Source organism: Rissa tridactyla, chromosome 8 (assembly GCF_028500815.1).
Source record: "Rissa tridactyla isolate bRisTri1 chromosome 8, bRisTri1.patW.cur.20221130, whole genome shotgun sequence".
Taxonomy (NCBI): Eukaryota; Metazoa; Chordata; class Aves; order Charadriiformes; family Laridae; genus Rissa; species Rissa tridactyla.
The window spans coordinates 5,308,117-5,324,226 of record NC_071473.1 but is presented as its reverse complement, the minus strand read 5'-3'; the positions used below and the strand labels follow the sequence as shown (position 1 = coordinate 5,324,226).

General features: G+C 56.3%; 2 protein-coding genes across 3 annotated transcripts; one reads left to right on the top strand and one right to left on the bottom strand.

Annotated features, from left to right (window-relative positions):
• Positions 1–5,364: 5,364 nt before the first annotated feature.
• On the top strand, positions 5,365–7,369 carry RASD1 (ras related dexamethasone induced 1). 2 transcript variants are annotated; one of them, XM_054212181.1, is made up of 2 exons: positions 5,365–5,764; positions 6,018–7,369. In XM_054212181.1, exons 1-2 carry the CDS (start codon positions 5,479–5,481, stop codon positions 6,566–6,568), a joined length of 837 nt encoding a protein of 278 aa, XP_054068156.1. In that variant the 5' UTR covers positions 5,365–5,478; the 3' UTR covers positions 6,569–7,369. The 2 variants fall into 2 exon arrangements, with proteins under 2 accessions (XP_054068156.1, XP_054068157.1); XM_054212182.1 differs by having other exon boundaries at positions 6,089–6,476.
• A 2,547-nt stretch (positions 7,370–9,916) lies between these two features.
• On the bottom strand, positions 9,917–14,532 carry MED9 (mediator complex subunit 9). Its single transcript, XM_054212886.1, has 2 exons — positions 14,380–14,532; positions 9,917–10,739 (listed from the first exon to the last, which is right to left on the bottom strand). The coding sequence occupies exons 1-2, from the start codon at positions 14,523–14,525 to the stop codon at positions 10,523–10,525; spliced, it is 363 nt and encodes a 120-aa protein (XP_054068861.1). The 5' UTR covers positions 14,526–14,532; the 3' UTR covers positions 9,917–10,522.
• Between the last annotated feature and the right edge of the window lie 1,578 nt (positions 14,533–16,110).

The following is a 16,110-nucleotide window of genomic DNA, read 5'->3' as shown; positions in this document are numbered from 1 at the left end:
TGGCCACGCTGCGCCGCATCCTCCTTGGATCTTATTTCCAAAAACAAAATAGTCGTAGGAATGTGCTGCTTTTTCCATGTTGCGTTTTCTTCGGAGTCGGGGGGGGGAACTGTTTACCGAGGGCAGCTCCTTTCTGAATGAGGGTCGCAGGAGGGAGGCAGAGCCGCCAGAGCCCCCCCGGGAAGGAGAATTTGGGGCCGGACTCTGCCCCTAGTTGAGCTTTGCTGCCGCACCAGGGCTGAGCATTTGCGGGAGCCTCCAGGGTCCTCCATTTGGGCACCGGCACCGAGCGGGGCTCAGCCCTCGCCCAGCTCAACCCCCCCCAGCCCCAAATCCTCCAACCCTCAGCCTCAAACCCTGCGGCGGCCTCAGCCCCCTCCAGACCCTGCAGCAACGGGGGCAGATGTGGGACCTGGACGTGAAACACCTCCGGGCTCCGAGCCCTCAGCGCTGGCTGCGCATCCCTCTGCCAGCTCCATCCCATCGCTGCCCGGGCGGCTCCCGGCTCCCTGCCTCCTCCTGGGCTTTTATTGTTGTGCTGAAACCCCCGGCAGCTGTTGCTATTTCCATGGGAACCCTCCTGAAATCTGTAGCGATGTGTCCGCCGGGGTCACCGAGCCTCCCTCTCCCCCGTGCCCTATATTCCAAGCCCCGTCGCTGCCCATCTCCGGTTACAGGTGACATTTCTCTCTAATCCCGGGGAAGCTGACACTCTTTGGAAGGGAGCAGAAGGTGCTGGAGTCTGGGGACACATCCAGGACACGCAACCGCCTTTATCCGTGCTGGATGCTGGCGGGATGCAGCTGCCTCCCAGCAAACCACGGGCGAGAGGGTGGCATGAGATGGGATGGAAACCGGGAGCAGAGGATTCCCAGGATGCCCCTGGCTCGGGGAACCCCAGTTCTGCTCTCTACGGAGCTCTTGACCCAGCTGTGCCACATGGTTGTCGACGATGAGTTAATGTCATAGAATCATAGACTCGTAGGGTTTGAAGGAACCTCTGGAGCTCATCCAGTCCAACCCCGGTGCATTCGGAGGGGAGGTGTTTCCATGGCGGGAGAGAGGGGCACCTTCACCAGCGTGGCCAGGTGGCAAAGTCAAGCCCCCTGCGGAGTGATGCCACCAAAACCCCAGCTCTCACCATGTCCTTGGCCATCCCACACGTGTTCGCGTTGCCGGGAAGGAAAGCGGTGGCACCGAGCGATCCTCCGGAGGACGCCACTTCCCCGGCTTTGCACCACGATACGGGCATTCAGCCCCTGCCGTGGGTTTTTGGCAAGTGTATCGCAGCAAGCACACACCAAAGATGGGAGAAGAGTAGATGCAGAAAGTCCGGAGACGATGGCACGAGCCTGCTCCGGGGGCTGCGTTGCGCCCGGCATGGGGATGGCGTCTCCAAGGGAGCACTCGCTGCCCCTTGCCTGGATGACTCAAGGAATTGGGGATTTGAGACATGTCTCAGGCTTTCAAATTCTCTGTTAGTCAAATCCCAAATGCTAAAAGGAATCACGAGACATGAAAAGTGTTGCTAAAGAAGTAGGGGGTGGGGGAAGGAAACAAATAAAGCCACCCCCCCACACCACGGTCCCCAGCGACAGAGCAGCCCACTTCTGCATCATATCTCATCTGGGAAAAATTATATGTTGTGAATTACGTGCTTCTTTTGAAAAGCCTTAAAGGAGATTTAATAAAATGAGACAAGCTAATAATATAGGGAATGAATAGCAACCCTGGATGCTGCATCTTGATTTAATCAGATGCCTTTCCCCAGGGGGACGAGCAAGAGCTATAGCTAAACCCTCCCTTCCCTTCCCTCCCCAGCTGCTCCCCTCTTCCTCCGGCCCCTCGCTCCCTCTCCCGTCCCAGGGGAGCAGCCAGGGCAGGATTGGGGGTCCCACAAAATCCCACTGTTCACCAGCAGCTGCTGGGAAGCGCTCAGCCCACGCTGGTTATCCGTGAGCGGGATAACGAGCAGCACGCCAGGATGCTGTAACACCGAACAGGGAGAGGGTCCCTGGCTGAAGGACACGTCCCTGCCCTGGGGGAGAAAAGCAGGAATTGGAGAGCCAGGAAAGCCGGGCTGGGGAGCAGGCTTGGCTCCATGTGCGTACTTCCAAAGCTCTGTCTGGAGCCAGGGAATTCCATGCGCTGCTCTGCAGGGGACAAGCCCTTGGTAGGACGTGAAGCATCTTAATGGCAAAGATAAGGAGCTCGTGTCGGATGTGCTCCTCTCCGGCAGCGGGGTCTGTGTGTGCCGGGGCGGGAAAGGCACAAACGGCTGTTCCAGTCTCGGTTTGTCACTGCTGGGACCCGCAGGACCCAGCTGGGAACCGGCCCCGGGGTGATGATACTTCCCGGCTCGGCAGCACGCTCAGAAATCAAAGTCATGTTCCGATGTAATTGTTCTTTTCCGAGTATCCCCCCGCTCGCCTGTCCCCGGGCCGGGTGGCGCGATGCGTGCTCCTGCCTCCTGGTACATTTTGCTTCCTACATTTTTTCAGAGGCCGGTGCTGCTGCGAGCTTTATTTTGCTGCTTGCACAGTTCGTCCAAGCCGGACCCTGGGGAGCCGCGTGTTCCGTTGCTGGGATGTTTGTGTGACTTCCGTGGAATTTCCTTTCCTCAGCCACTTGCTCGCGGCCGCACGGGTGGGTTTTGTTGGTTGGCAGGTGGCTGGTAAACCTGGGAGGGTGCAAATAGGGAGAGAAATAGCAAGAAACCAGGGATTGATCCGTGCTGAAGATGTTCGATTCCATTAAAGGTGTCTGCAGTGGCTGGGTTTTGCGCGCAGCCGCCTGCCTGAGGCTCTTGCTGTACTGAGCAGCTGCGTGAAAAAGCCTGTATCCTCCAAAACCAGGCGAGGAGCAAAAACACCCCGCAAATGGCAGGGTCAAACGCCGCGCGGGCGGTACGGCGGCCGTGGGGGAAAATGGTGGTTTACCTGCCCCTGCTTAAGGCTCGGGCTATTTGCAGTCAAGTCAAAAATAGGTGGTGATTTTTAACAGAGTCATAACCGTGGGAAGGCTTTGCCTCACAGCGAGGTGAATCCTTTATCATCTGTCACTGGCAGCCGGCTCCCAGCAAATGTGCTTCCATCAGGAGATGAGTTTCTAGGTGATCTTGGGGGGGGGGGACGGGGACGCTCAGCCTAATGCCTCGTAATGCTCCTCTCCCTCGTTTCTGCGTCACTCTGCGAGGAGCTGGGCTCCGGGATAGCTCAGGCAGCACCCACATCCTCTCCCCAGGAGCTGCCATCGGGTTTCCTCCATTCCCCCGGGGCCCCTCTCCTTGCTCCCGGGCTGTCTCCGGTTGCACCCCTCGCCCCTGAGCCGAGCCCACAGGATCCCGGTGACACCTGCCTCGTGGTGTGCTCTGCCGGTGCTGTCGCCGACGAGCCTTTTGGAGGGAGCAAATGGATTTTCCGTTGCTGAAGTCTGTTAACCTAAGAGTAGGCTTTGAGCAGGCTATTTTTGCCTGTTCCCGGCACTATTAATAGTTGTATGGTTAACAATAAACGCCAATCGAGAGATTCGATTTGTCTGTCCCCCAGAGGTTGGTGCTTCCTATTCCCCCTGTTGTTTTCCATCAACCGCTTCAATTAAATGATCTTTTTGTTATTTTGGGGTGATCCATTTGTGCTCTGCAAACGGCTATTAAACCTCTTCGCTGTCGCGCACACAGATCAATAAACATGGGAAACTGTCCCACTTTCTCTCCCCAAAGTGTCCTTGTGCCTCCACTGCCGGGCAGGATGTTTCCCTGCAGGCAGGGATGGGGCTGCTGCTTAAACTGCTGCCCCCTCCCACCCCACAGTCGTCCGCCATTCCTCCGTAAACCTTCAAACAGGCTTTAAATTAACATCCAAGTGTGAGACCACACTGGGGGAGACAAAAAGCTCAGCAGTGCTGATGGAACGCACACACACCGCACAAATTCGTGTGTTCTGGCTGTCCCTGGGGGTCCCTCTCGGTGTTGAAGGTGAGGCTTTTGCTATCCTGAACCTTATTTGAGCATCACCTTTCATTAAGTTTCTTCTCTAATAGATCCTCACAGTTTTCCTTGGGCCCTGTCTCGCACTCACTGATGCCGCAGAGATCCCTCAGCACCGCAACACTCCCATTTCCCCGGGTTTCTCCTGCCCAGGTGCGTAGGAAGGTGCCGGTTAAGCCGAGCACGCTGCGTCCGGGAGCTGGGGGTGGCTGGCCCTTGCCTCCAGCTCCGGTAAGACCCAGCAACTCAGCACCCGACAAGATCAGGCGCTCGATGTGAAGCAGCATCACGCACCCTGCCCGCCCTGCGAGCTGCCTGCATCCCTGCTGCCTGCATCCCTGCCAGCATCCTTCCTCCTCCTCGGGCTGCCCCCCTCCCCGCCCCCTTTCATGGCCCCACAGGGGCTGCAGGGCGTTGTGCTGCGGGTCGTGTCCCCAGGACGAGCTTCCCCAGCCCCGCCTGGGGCAGTACTGCAGGTGTCGGCCCTGCCCGCCCTGCCCGCGCTGCCTGCGCTGCCTGCGCTGCCCGTCCTGCGCGCCCTGCCCGCGCTGAGCGCCCCCTAGCGGGGGAGCCGGCTCTGCAGTGGTACCGCGCTGGGCTCCCGGGGGCGGGGGGGGTCGGTGCGGGGGTCGGTGCGGGGGTTAAGGGCAGTGCCGCCACGCAAAGCCCTCCTTCCCGGGGGCACCGCGCCGCCTGCAGCCCGGGCTGCGGTGCCCGGTGGGACGGGGCCGTCTCTCCGCTCCCGTCGCCCGCACCCACCGCGCAGGGGGCTTCTCCCTGCTTTTGCTGCGGGGAGGGTGCCCGCACACCCGCTTCTGCGCCGAGGGAAAGTCTAAAACGGTGCGACAGCACGCCGGGGAGCGGGCTGGGACCCCCTCCCGGTGGCCCCCGCCCCGAGTCCCCGCGCCCGGACAGTGTGGGCGACAAAGGGGTCCCGCTCGGGGCGACCCCACTGCAGGGCGTGCGGCGCCCGGGACCCCCGGGAGGCTGCAGGGCGCCGGGGGCCGGCACCGGGCTGCGAACGGGGAGGATAGAAAGCACCGGGAATCCCCGGGCTGAGCTGCAAAAGGGGCGGCTTGCAAACGGGACCGGGGGCCAGCACCGGGAGTGCGAACGGGGCCGGGCTGTGCAGCACCGGGAGTGAGAACCGGGCTGCGAACGGGGCCGGGCTGTGCAGCACCGGGAGCCCCAGCCGGGCTGCGAACGGGGCCGGGCTGTGCAGCACCGGGAGCCCCAGCCGGGCTGCAGTGGGGGCCGGCGGGGCGCGGAGCCCTGCACTGACTCAGCCGCCGCCGCCCCGGGCCGTGACGCGCCGAGGGGCGGTCGCTGCCGCCTCCATATAACGCGGCGGCGGCGGCGGCTGTGCAGAGCTCACACCGGCCTTTCCTGCGAGGGAGAGGGGCAGAGCAGCCGGGCAGCCATCGCCTTCCTCCTCCCGCTCCTCTTCCTCCTCCTTCCTCTCGGCGCAAGCTGCCCCTTCGCCGGCTTCAATGAAACTGGCAGCGATGATCAAGAAGATGTGTCCCAGCGAGGCCGAGCTGAGCATCCCCGCCAAGAACTGCTACCGCATGGTCATCCTGGGCTCCTCCAAGGTGGGCAAGACGGCCATCGTCTCGCGCTTCCTCACTGGCCGCTTCGAGGAGCAATACACGCCCACCATCGAGGACTTCCACCGCAAGTTCTACAGCATCCGCGGTGAGGTCTACCAGCTCGACATCCTGGACACGTCGGGCAACCACCCCTTCCCAGCCATGCGCCGCCTCTCCATCCTCACAGGTACTTGCTGGGGAGGGTCCCTTGCCAGATTTCAGGTGTTCTTGCCCAGTTTGGGGATGTTTCTCCAGTTCTGGGAGGAGGGAGGTGGGATTTTGCCTGTGCACGGAGTGGGCAATTTTGCTCCGTGGACGGAAGGGTATGGGACCCAGGTGCTGCCTGCTCCTTCCCTCCCCAAGTCTCTAGATGGCTTAGGCAGCAGGTCTCTGTGTGTCCCCGTCCCTGCAACCATCTCACGTTTCCTCTTTGTCCCCAGGAGACGTGTTCATCCTCGTGTTCAGCCTGGACAACCGGGACTCCTTTGAGGAGGTGCAGCGCCTGAAGCAGCAAATCCTGGAGACCAAGTCGTGCCTGAAGAACAAAACCAAGGAGAACATAGAGGTGCCCCTGGTCATCTGCGGCAACAAGGGCGACCGGGACTTTTACCGGGAAGTGCAACCCCGGGAGATCGAGCAGCTGGTGGGAGGGGACCCCAAAAAATGCGCCTACTTCGAGATCTCGGCCAAGAAGAACAGCAGCCTGGACCAGATGTTCCAAGCGCTCTTCGCCATGGCCAAGCTGCCCAGTGAGATGAGCCCCGACCTGCACCGCAAGGTCTCGGTCCAGTACTGCGACATCCTGCATAAGAAGGCGCTGAAAGGCAAAAAGCTGCTGAAAGAGGGGGGCCGGGGCAGCACGGAGGAGGCGTACGGCATCGTGGCCCCCTTCGCCCGGCGACCCAGCGTCCACAGCGACCTCATGTACATCCGGGAGAAAGCCATCGGTGGCGGGCACAGCAAGGAGAAGGACCGCTGCGTGATCAGCTAGGAGCCCCCGCTCGCCCCGCGATGGGAAGGAAGGAAAGAAGGAAGGAAGGGAGGGGGGAAAGATGCTCGTTTCCGAATTGACTTTGGGCAGGCAGGAGAGCGGGGTTCGCCTCTTCCCCAGCCTCCCTCCTCCCGAGGGATCGCTTTCATCAGCTCCCTCCCCCGGGGGTACATTTTGGGAGCGAGGGATGCGAGGGATGCGAAGGGGGAGGCTTTGGAGGGCTGGAGGGGGGGGCGCCGCTGGGACCAGCCTCCTCCGGGCAGAGAGACGGGGAAAGGATGAGCTGCTGGGCAGCCAGGTGGGAGGATGGGTGTGGAGGGCACAGACCTTGGCGTTTCTTTCCCTCCCAAACCACCCAGCCTCGGGCACTGCCTTCAGGAGGGAGGGCAGAGGCCTGCCAGGGCCTTGCTTGGGGCTTTGGGGTCGGGTTTTTTTGTTGTTTTTTGAGTTTTTTTTAACTTGAGAAGCTGTGCACGGACTTTAGCTTGGTGTCGTGTGTTCATCTGTGTCGGCAAAACACGTGCAGAAGACACTCCTAAGCTGTTGCAAAGACATTGCAGAGTTACAAGCCCCGATGGACCAAAAAAACTGACTCTTGTTTACATTTGTCTTGTCTGATTTGCAAGATTTGGGGAGGGCGGGGGGAGTGGGAAGGGTTTTTTTAAATAAGAAAATAATAGGCACTTTATGTAGGTATTGGTTGTCAGTGACACGAACAAAAAAAATCTTCAAGTGTTTCTACCGTGGGTGAAACTTGATGTTTTATTTTTTCTACAAATTAATAAAATCTTTTTAAAATGACACCTCTGGGTTTGCCTTTGCTTCTTCGCCCGGCCCCATAGCAAAACCAAATCCTGTTAAACCCGAGACCTGAGCCCAGCTCCGAGGTGCTAAAAACGCCCCCTCGACTCAATCCCTTTATTACCCCATTTTCTCCGACTACCAGTGCAAAGGTTTCCGCCTCTGCAAGCAGCCGATTTCTTGCCACACGGGGTAACGAGGGGCCACGCACAGAGTTAGTTACTCAAAACGGGTCACCGAGCCAAGACTCTTTCCTCACTCCGCTAACGCCGGGTGACGATCCTGCCAGCCCCACGACGCGCCGGGCATTGGCATGTCATTCACGGCAGAAACCGAGCAAACTGACATCACTTCATTATAAAGGGCTGATTGTGTTTCATGCTTTTTCCTGATTAACTAAGCACACTTTAATGATGTCAACAGAGAGTGATTCATTTTGCGCCCCGTCCGGGATATTGTTTTTATTTTGCAACATGAGTAAAGGAAGTACTTTGCTCGAAAGGTCACCTTTGAATCTGATGGTTTTTAATCTCTGCCTAATAACAATTTGCAGTAACCGTTGCTGGAAGTGAAAGGGAAAGGGGAAAGCTCTTCCAAGAACAGCTCTCCCAGCTTCTCTTTGAGTTCATTTTCAGCCCCCGTTCGCCCCCCAAGCGGCAGAACAAATCTACATTTAATACATATTAATGGCAAAAAAAAAAAAATAATCTATCAAAGCCACAAAACTAAGGTGGGCGAGTGAGACTGCAAACCAAACCGCTTCAGTTTCTCTTGAAACTTGGATTCAAGTTGACAGAGTTAACTTGTTCCTGTGCTCAGTGCCAAGTATTTCTTTGGAAACACGTCGTTTCTTCCAGCACCGCATATGCTCTGATTTCACGGGAACAGCAACTGGCAAAAAAAGGGAAACCACTGTCCAGGCAAGAGACACAAGAATTTATTGAGCTGGGACAGGCAATGGCTGGCAGAAAGGTAATTTCAGTAATAAAAAGAGCGTACGTTGTGCTTTGTTTATCTTGGTGTTCTGCTTTGCTCAGAGTTTACACACTGGCACCTTCCCAAAGAAAGTACTAGTAAAGTATCCCAGCGGGAACAGAGTCATCTCTAGGCTACCGGTGAGTCGCAACCATCCCAGCTCCCAACCAGCAGAATTACTTGCCTCTTGGTTTAGGAAAGGAAAATCCTACCCAAACAGACCTTGCTCCTCTTCTTTTGAAGGCACAAGCGCTACTGCCCTTGGATGCCGGTTCTTAATGGATATTTTATTTCACTAGCTGTTTTTTCATAGAATCATAGAACGGTTTGGGTTAGAAGGGACCTTAAAGACCACCTAGTTCCACCCCCCTGCCCTGGGCAGGGACACCTCCCACCAGACCAGGTTGCTCCAAGCCCCCTCCAACCTGGCCTTGAACCCCTCCAGGGATGGGGCAGCCACAGCTTCTCTGGGCAACCTGGGCCAGGGGTTCACCATCCTCACAGGAAAGAATTTCTTCCTAATATTTAATCTAAATCTCTTTCTTTCAGTTTAAAACCGTTACGCCTCATCCTGTTGCTACACTCCCTGATAAAGAGTCCCTCCCCAACTCTCCCGTAGGCCCCCTTCAGGTACTGGAAGGGGGTCTAAGGTCTCCCTGGAGCCTTCTCTTCTCCAGGCTGAGCAACCCAAACTCTCTCAGCCTGTCCTCACAGCAGAGGGGCTCCAGCCCTCTGATCATCTTCATGGCCTCCTCTGGACCCATTCCAACAGGTCCGTGTCCTTCCTGCTGAGGACTCCAAAGCTGGACAGGTGGGGTCTCACCAGGGCGGAGCAGAAGGGCAGAATCACCTCCCTTGACCTGCTGGCCATGCTTCTCTTGATGCAGCCCAGGATGCGGTTGGCTTTTTGGGCTGCAAGCAGGCATTGCTGCACATCTTAACCTCTTCCACTACTGACCTGCACCGTCTTTCAGCATAATTCAGGGAACCGTGAGATTTAAGGTCCCGTCACATCTTTTTTGGTTAGTCGGTGAGATGCAGTGCTGCTCACCAGGGTGCCATCAGCCACCACAGCAGCTAACGGCAGGACAGAGGGCAGGGAGCCCTGGCACCCGTCTGAATGCCATACAACGTTCAAGAGCTTTCTGTCAGCCGCTGGCAAACGTTCAAGCCACTCAAGTGCTTGTGTTTGTGGGAAGCCCCTGGAGCACTTCGGCTGTGGAACTGACCCGTCCTGTTGAGCCTGACTTCTGTCACGTGTGGAATAACTAATCTTTTAGTTATGTGTAACTAAACTTATAATTTATGCCCTTTGTTTTGATTCTGCTTTCCTTTCCTGTTTTAAGAGCAAGAAGCCCCATGTACTGCCTACAAGCTCCACCCACCCAAAATTTAAGCACCCAAAGCCTACCGAAATCCATGCCTCCACTTTGTTCTCCCAAGTCACCCCGCTTCCAAAAAAGCAATGTCAAGATCCAGAAGCTGGGCCCAGGCTACGCACGTCCTCTGTGCTGCCGAAGTCCTGCCCCTGCTCAGCCCACATCCACTCAGTGAATACACAACAGGGGCAGCTTGGAATTTCCACATCTTTACTCGACTCATCTCAGACACAACCATCACTTGTATAAAAAGAGAGAGAGAGAGAGAAATACAAAAGTAACTGAAAGCAATCTTTCCTCTTGCGACACACAGAGACTGGAAGTGCCCCAGAGACCCTTTCCAGGAGCAAGGCCAAACAGCTCACACTCCCCTCATGCTGCCTTTTGATGTCTGGCCACTTCAAAGTGAAAAAAAATTGCAGAAAGTGTCCCCTTTTTCTTGCTGAAGTTAACCAGCAGGTACTTTGACCCTTAGAGAGGAGAAAACATCGTGTCTCCTGCTTGCTTGAATGTAAAAAAATACCACCTCACCCCACCCCGAGAGAAAACAGAAGAGATGCATATATAAACGCACAGCCCTACAGCAGATCAAAGCGAATGTTCCGCTGTAATCATCATGTGTGAAGCACACAGTGTTCTGGTTCAGTGTCACATGCCTGTCATCCACACAGACACAACTTCAGAGTAACGCCACCAAAAAAGCGTAAAAGAAAGAAATGTAAACTTCTGCCATCTTTTTCTCTCCTGTTCAGCCGGGAGAGGAGGTATCTCAGACCCGCAGAGCAGAGCTGCGTCCTTCTTACTCCTTGGGGATTTCAAACATGCAAAGGCTCTTGTACTTCTGCAGCAGTTCGTTTTTGGTCCGGACCTGCTCCCGCAGGTTCTGCAGCTGCTGCTGCTGCTGCTCTGGGCTCACACCGATGCCCGGCATGGAGCTGATCAGCTTCCGCATCTCCTGGAACTTGTTCTTCAGCTCATTCAGCACCTGATGAACATCCTGGCTGTCCTTGTCCATGCTGCAGAGGAGAGAAAATCGAGACGTTGTTGAATTCTCCTATTGGAAACGCCCCTTCAGCCCGCAGGGGTGACTGTCATTTCCAGTAGAACCGGGGCTTAAACTGGAATTCACAGGGAAAATTCTGCTCTTGGTATCTAGCTACGCACACCTAATTCACCCATCCCAAGAAAATGGACACAGATAGATGTACAGACTGGGTAGCCTCTGGGGCAAACAGGTTTCCTGCTGATTTCCAGCACACGATCCAGCTACCTCAGCACCCATCAATCGGGTTAGGAGCCGGTCTGCAGCTTTAAAACACTACCATGGAGCAGGATAAATTCTCCTTCTGTTTGAACTCCCCTATCTCTCTTTGGGGAAGGTAAGATTACATACGTATGTTGTGTGTAGGCACCTAGAAAAAAAGATCTCGGTTTCACCCGTGACCTGTTGCTGCTGTAATACAAAAAATCAATGCCGTCAAACAGCTTGACAGCGGTAAATAGAAACTGTTCCCCAAAGTATCAGACAGTATCCAGTGGCAGAGAAAATGGTACTTTGGAGCTTTAAAACGACTCTCTGGGGATATATACCTAATAAAAGAGAAGCGACAGGGGGGTTTGGGGGTTTTTTTTTTTGTTTTTTTGTTTTTTTGTTTTTTTTAAGAGCAGCACAATTGGTTCTGCAGCCAGCTCTGTGCTTTTCAAGGATCAGTGTTGTCTGAGGCAGCGTCTGCCCTCAAACCCTCATTAGTATCTGCCGCAGCTTTGTTAGCACCAGTGAGAAGTTTTACCCATTCCAGGCAAAAGCGAATCCTTGCTTCCAGGGCGCCGGTTAATAATGAGTGAGGGATTCTAACGGTCTTTGAAAACTGGGAGCCTGTTCAATAGCCAGACCTAAAAATAAATCTGCTTGGCACGACCAGGGCAGAGAGGTGCTCGATTATAACTTTGGGGAATCATGACATGGCTGAGAGCAAAACTTTTAACCAGATGGTCGCGGTTTGTTTCAAAAGCCTGTTGGAACAAAATATTCATTACTCCCTTCTAAATAAAACTGCAGCTGGTACTATAATGTATCCCCATTATGCAGGCATTCATGGTCAGGTCGGCAGTGGAAAAATACAGGCACACTCACAACCCCACGGCACGTCTGGAGAAGGATGGGCTGACACTGCCTTTAACCCACCATCGCTGCAGGCTGGCTTTAAGAGGGATGCCCTCCCTGCTCCAGCTCTCCCCAAGTCTTCTTCCCTTCCCCACACATAGAGAACCGACAGCTGCCGGTCCGGCTGGTTGATCAAAAAGAATAATTATTTCAGGTTTGGGAGTTTTTTTGGGGTTTTTTTTTCTGATGGGTGGTTTTCCTGCTGGATCAAGCCACTGAAGCGACTCCCTCTTTGAGGGACAGCACAGGCAGGGGTGAGGAGGAGTGGGAAGAGACTGCAGCTGCCTGCAGTAACACAGGATTCAACCCAACATCCAGCCACGGCCTGTGCTGACGGACTGCGCATAAGACCTGCCTTTAAGGCTCAGTGTTCTTCATTACACCAACACAACCCGCCATTGGTGGAGCCGTGTGCTGGGACCTTATCAGCAATGGCATTTTGTGGTACAAGGGTGAAAATAAAGGCAAGCCCTGCTGGGGAAAACTTTCTCAGGACTCAAACAACAGGAAAGAGCACGTGTCCTTGAATGTAAGCAAATTTATGCGATACACCCTCGCTCCCAAGCACAGAGTCACCTTGGAGATGTGTCTTCACGGCTGAGTCAGTGTCAAAACAGCCAGGCTTGGGCTCTGCGACTAGTGGCAGCGTTAAAGGATAATACGTTTGCCATCTGTCAGGGACATGAAGCAACACATCCCACCGCTTGCTTGCCTCTGTGGTCCTACCTGACTACAGCACTGCTCGGCGTACCTACGTCGGCTCAAGCCGCCCGGGAAATGCCGTGTGTGAAGCCGAGGGAGGTGGCTGGGTAGTGGCAGTGGGTGGCTCAGTGGGCCGTGGTACAAGATATCCTAGGGACTGTCATCTGTGGGGCAGCATGACCTGCTCGGTGACATAAAGGAATCTAGGGAGGTCTCAGCCCGTGGCTACTGCCCACTTTGCTTATGTACGTGTATGCACCTGGCAATGGGCTCACCCTCACTTCTGTGGGCTGGAGAGATCAGGCAGAATCGAGGCCGGGGGGGCAAATTCCCACCCCCAGCACAACGGGGAAACTGAGGCAAACCAGACGGTTTGCATTCTTATGCTCATTCTGTATCCAGACCGGTGTGTCAGGAGGTATTCAGTCTTTCCTTGCCATGGCTCAGGCTGCAGAGCCATTAAGGGTTCAGACATGCTTGATGCAAGTGAAATATCAGCAAGACACAAACCAGCCTCAACTCCTAAATAAGTGCACAGGGGAAAGGCAGCCAGGCCCACAACCAGTAACAAGGGAACTCATGCTTCCCATGCCCTCTGCCTCTCCCCGTGGTGTGCCCAGGTTAGAGCAGGGAGCTGCTCTGGATGGATTTTCATGGCAGATCCATGCCTCTACCAGGACCTCGACAAGCATCTCTGAAGGGGTTATCCTGGGCCAGAAACATCGCAGTTCTCAGTACCCTTGTACAAGTGCCTTTTACCCCTACAGTACTTATCTTGAACTGGGAAGAGAACAATTTAAGCCATACCACTGCAGAAGTCATCCTCCTTTTTACAGTTCCCCAGAAATGGGCTGCATTCCTGCCCCAGCACTGCCTGTACTTTCTCAGGCTGTTATCAGCCGAGCAGTACAGTCATCAGGAGCAATAACCCAGCACAAGTACAATGCTCCTGCTCCTGGGTGTTGATGGCAGGGCAGTGTACCTGGGCCATGGGAGCACCTGCACTGCTCAGGTGACCCAGACACCACTGCCGTGAGTCAGAGCGGAGATGCACTTGGGGCTACACCAGCTCTCTCTGACACTCTTTCCAGGAACTCCAGTTGGGAGAAAAAGGGCAAAGGAGATGCTGGGATGTCGGAGGGCATCACTAGAGGGGTGACTAGCTAGCCTGCTAGCCATCCGGGGTACCCTGAGGATGTTGGCAGTTGGAGAGCATAATTAGAGAGAGGATCCCATTGTCCTGCTCCCCACCCAGGGCACCCCAGGGATGTTGGGGGTCGGAGAACATCATTAAAGGGTGATCGTATTGCCCCACTCCCTGTCCAGGGCACACTGAGGATGCTGAGGCTGGGAAAGCATCGTCAAAGGGGGGAACCCATAGCCCTGCTACCTGTCCCAGTCATCCCTGAGGATGCTGCAGGTGGGAAAGCATCATTGGAAGGGGGACCACATAGCCCCACTCCCCACCCAGGGCACCCTGGGGATGTTGGGGGTCGGAGAACATCATTAGAGGGGGATCCCATTGCCCCACTCCCTGTCCAGGGCATCCCTGAGGATGCTGAGGGTGGGAAAGCATCATTAAAGGGGGGATACCATAGTCCCGCTCCCCACCCAGGGCACCCCGAGGGCGCTGGGTGTCAGACAGCATCATTAGAGGGTGATGGCTGGAGCAGGGATGAGGTGCCCGGTCCCGGCCCCGCTGTAGGGCAGCTCCCGCCATGCAGTGCCCGGAGGCGGAGGCCCGGTCCCGGCGGGGCGGGGGGCCGCCCGGTGCCGGCGGCCACCGTTACCATTTGATGATGTCGTGGACGAGCGGCAGGAAGGAAAACTCCTCCTGCACGGGTGGCAGCGGCGGCGGCGGCGGCTTCTGCTCGGCGGGCGGTTCGGGCGGCGGCGGCTCCTCGGCGGCACGGGCGGCGGCGCCCCCCGACGCCATGGCGGACCCCGGGCCGGCGGCGGCAGCGGCGCCGCGCAGTGACGGAGCGGGGCGGAGCTCGGCCGCGCCGCCCCGCCTCACCCCGCCCCGCCGGCCGCCTGCGCCGGGGCCTGCGATGGGGCTTCTTCCGAGCTTGGGCCTGGGCCTGGGCCTACACTGGGGCCTGGGCCTGGGCCGGGCCTTCCCCTGAGCTTGGGCCTGGGTCGGGGCCTGGGCTGGGACTTCCGCCGAGCTTGGAGCCGGGCTTGGGCCTAGGCCTGGGCCTACACTGGGGCCTGGGCCTGCTCCAGGGCCTGGGCCAGGGATGGAGCCAGGGCCTGCGCTGGGGCTTGCCCCGAGCTTGGATCTAGGCTTGGACATAGCCTGGGCCTACGTTGGGGCCTGGGCCTTCCCTTGAATTTGGGTCTGAGCTTGAGTTTGAGCCTGACTTTAGGCTGAGGCCTGGGTTTGGGGATGGGCCTGAGCTTGGGTTGAGGCTGAGGCTGGGCCTGGGCCGTGCCCCTGTGACTCCCCGTCAGTCCCCCCGAGCCCCACATGCCCCGCTGGCGCATTGCTCCACGCAGGACCGACCTCCACGCAGGAGCTGGCAGGTTGGAGGAAGGACAGAGCGCGGGGTCCCACACTCCAAGGGCAGGGCGAGGAGAAGGGGTCCCAGGAGCCATCTGGTGCTGGCCTGGGGGTGGCTCCCAGCCCCTCGGAGCGCTCCGATTGATGTGCCAAGCCTGCGTGCATTCCTCCCTTTTGAGCCAAATCTTAGGGGAAAAAATTGCGTTATTCTCTGTTAAATCAACAACCACGGCAGGGTTTCACCACCTCTTTTAGATCCCAGCTTTCTGCCGCGGTTTTTCATTAGTTGGTGTCCTTAGGTTGACTTTAATGCAATATGTCGAGGGGGCTGGTGACGGGGATGTGGTCTTTGTAGTGCCTTAAAGACGGATGCTTACGCGGGACCAGGCTTTCTGCCCAAGGGAGGAAGCACGGCTGACATCAGTTGGAGGGAAAGCAAGCTGGAGTGTTGGCTGAGAGCCCGGGCTGGAAACTGGAGGAATCTGGAGGAAGTGAGACAGAAATTGGGTGTCAAGGCTGGGACCGCTGTGCAGTTGGGAGAGGGGGAAGAAATGGGGCTCTGGCCTGACGGCGGATGGAAGAGGCGGCTCGAGGTGGCGTGTGGTCGAGGCTGGGAGATGGAGGATGATGCCCCTCTGTACCAAACAGCCTCAGAGTTTGCTTCGGCAAACTGCTGCCGCTGTGTTTAAACCCCCTCTATCAACACAAAGGATCACGGCACTAATAATACCAGCCACAGTCATGAGCTTTTCTTCCTGGGTTGGCTTACAGAAAATGCATAATTTAATTTTTCATTTGAAATAGGCCCCCCTGCTCAACAATTGGGGGCTGAGGATGACTGGGAAGGCAATTTTCTTTTTTAAACCAATTTCTTTCAAAAAGCAAACAGAGGCTATTTATATCTGAAATGAGAATGCTGGTAACCATTTAGATACGTGGAGTATTGACTGTTTGCTCTAAATATAGCAGATGCAATCGCTCACTTTGTTCCTACTGTCAGGAACAGATCCCGGCTCGG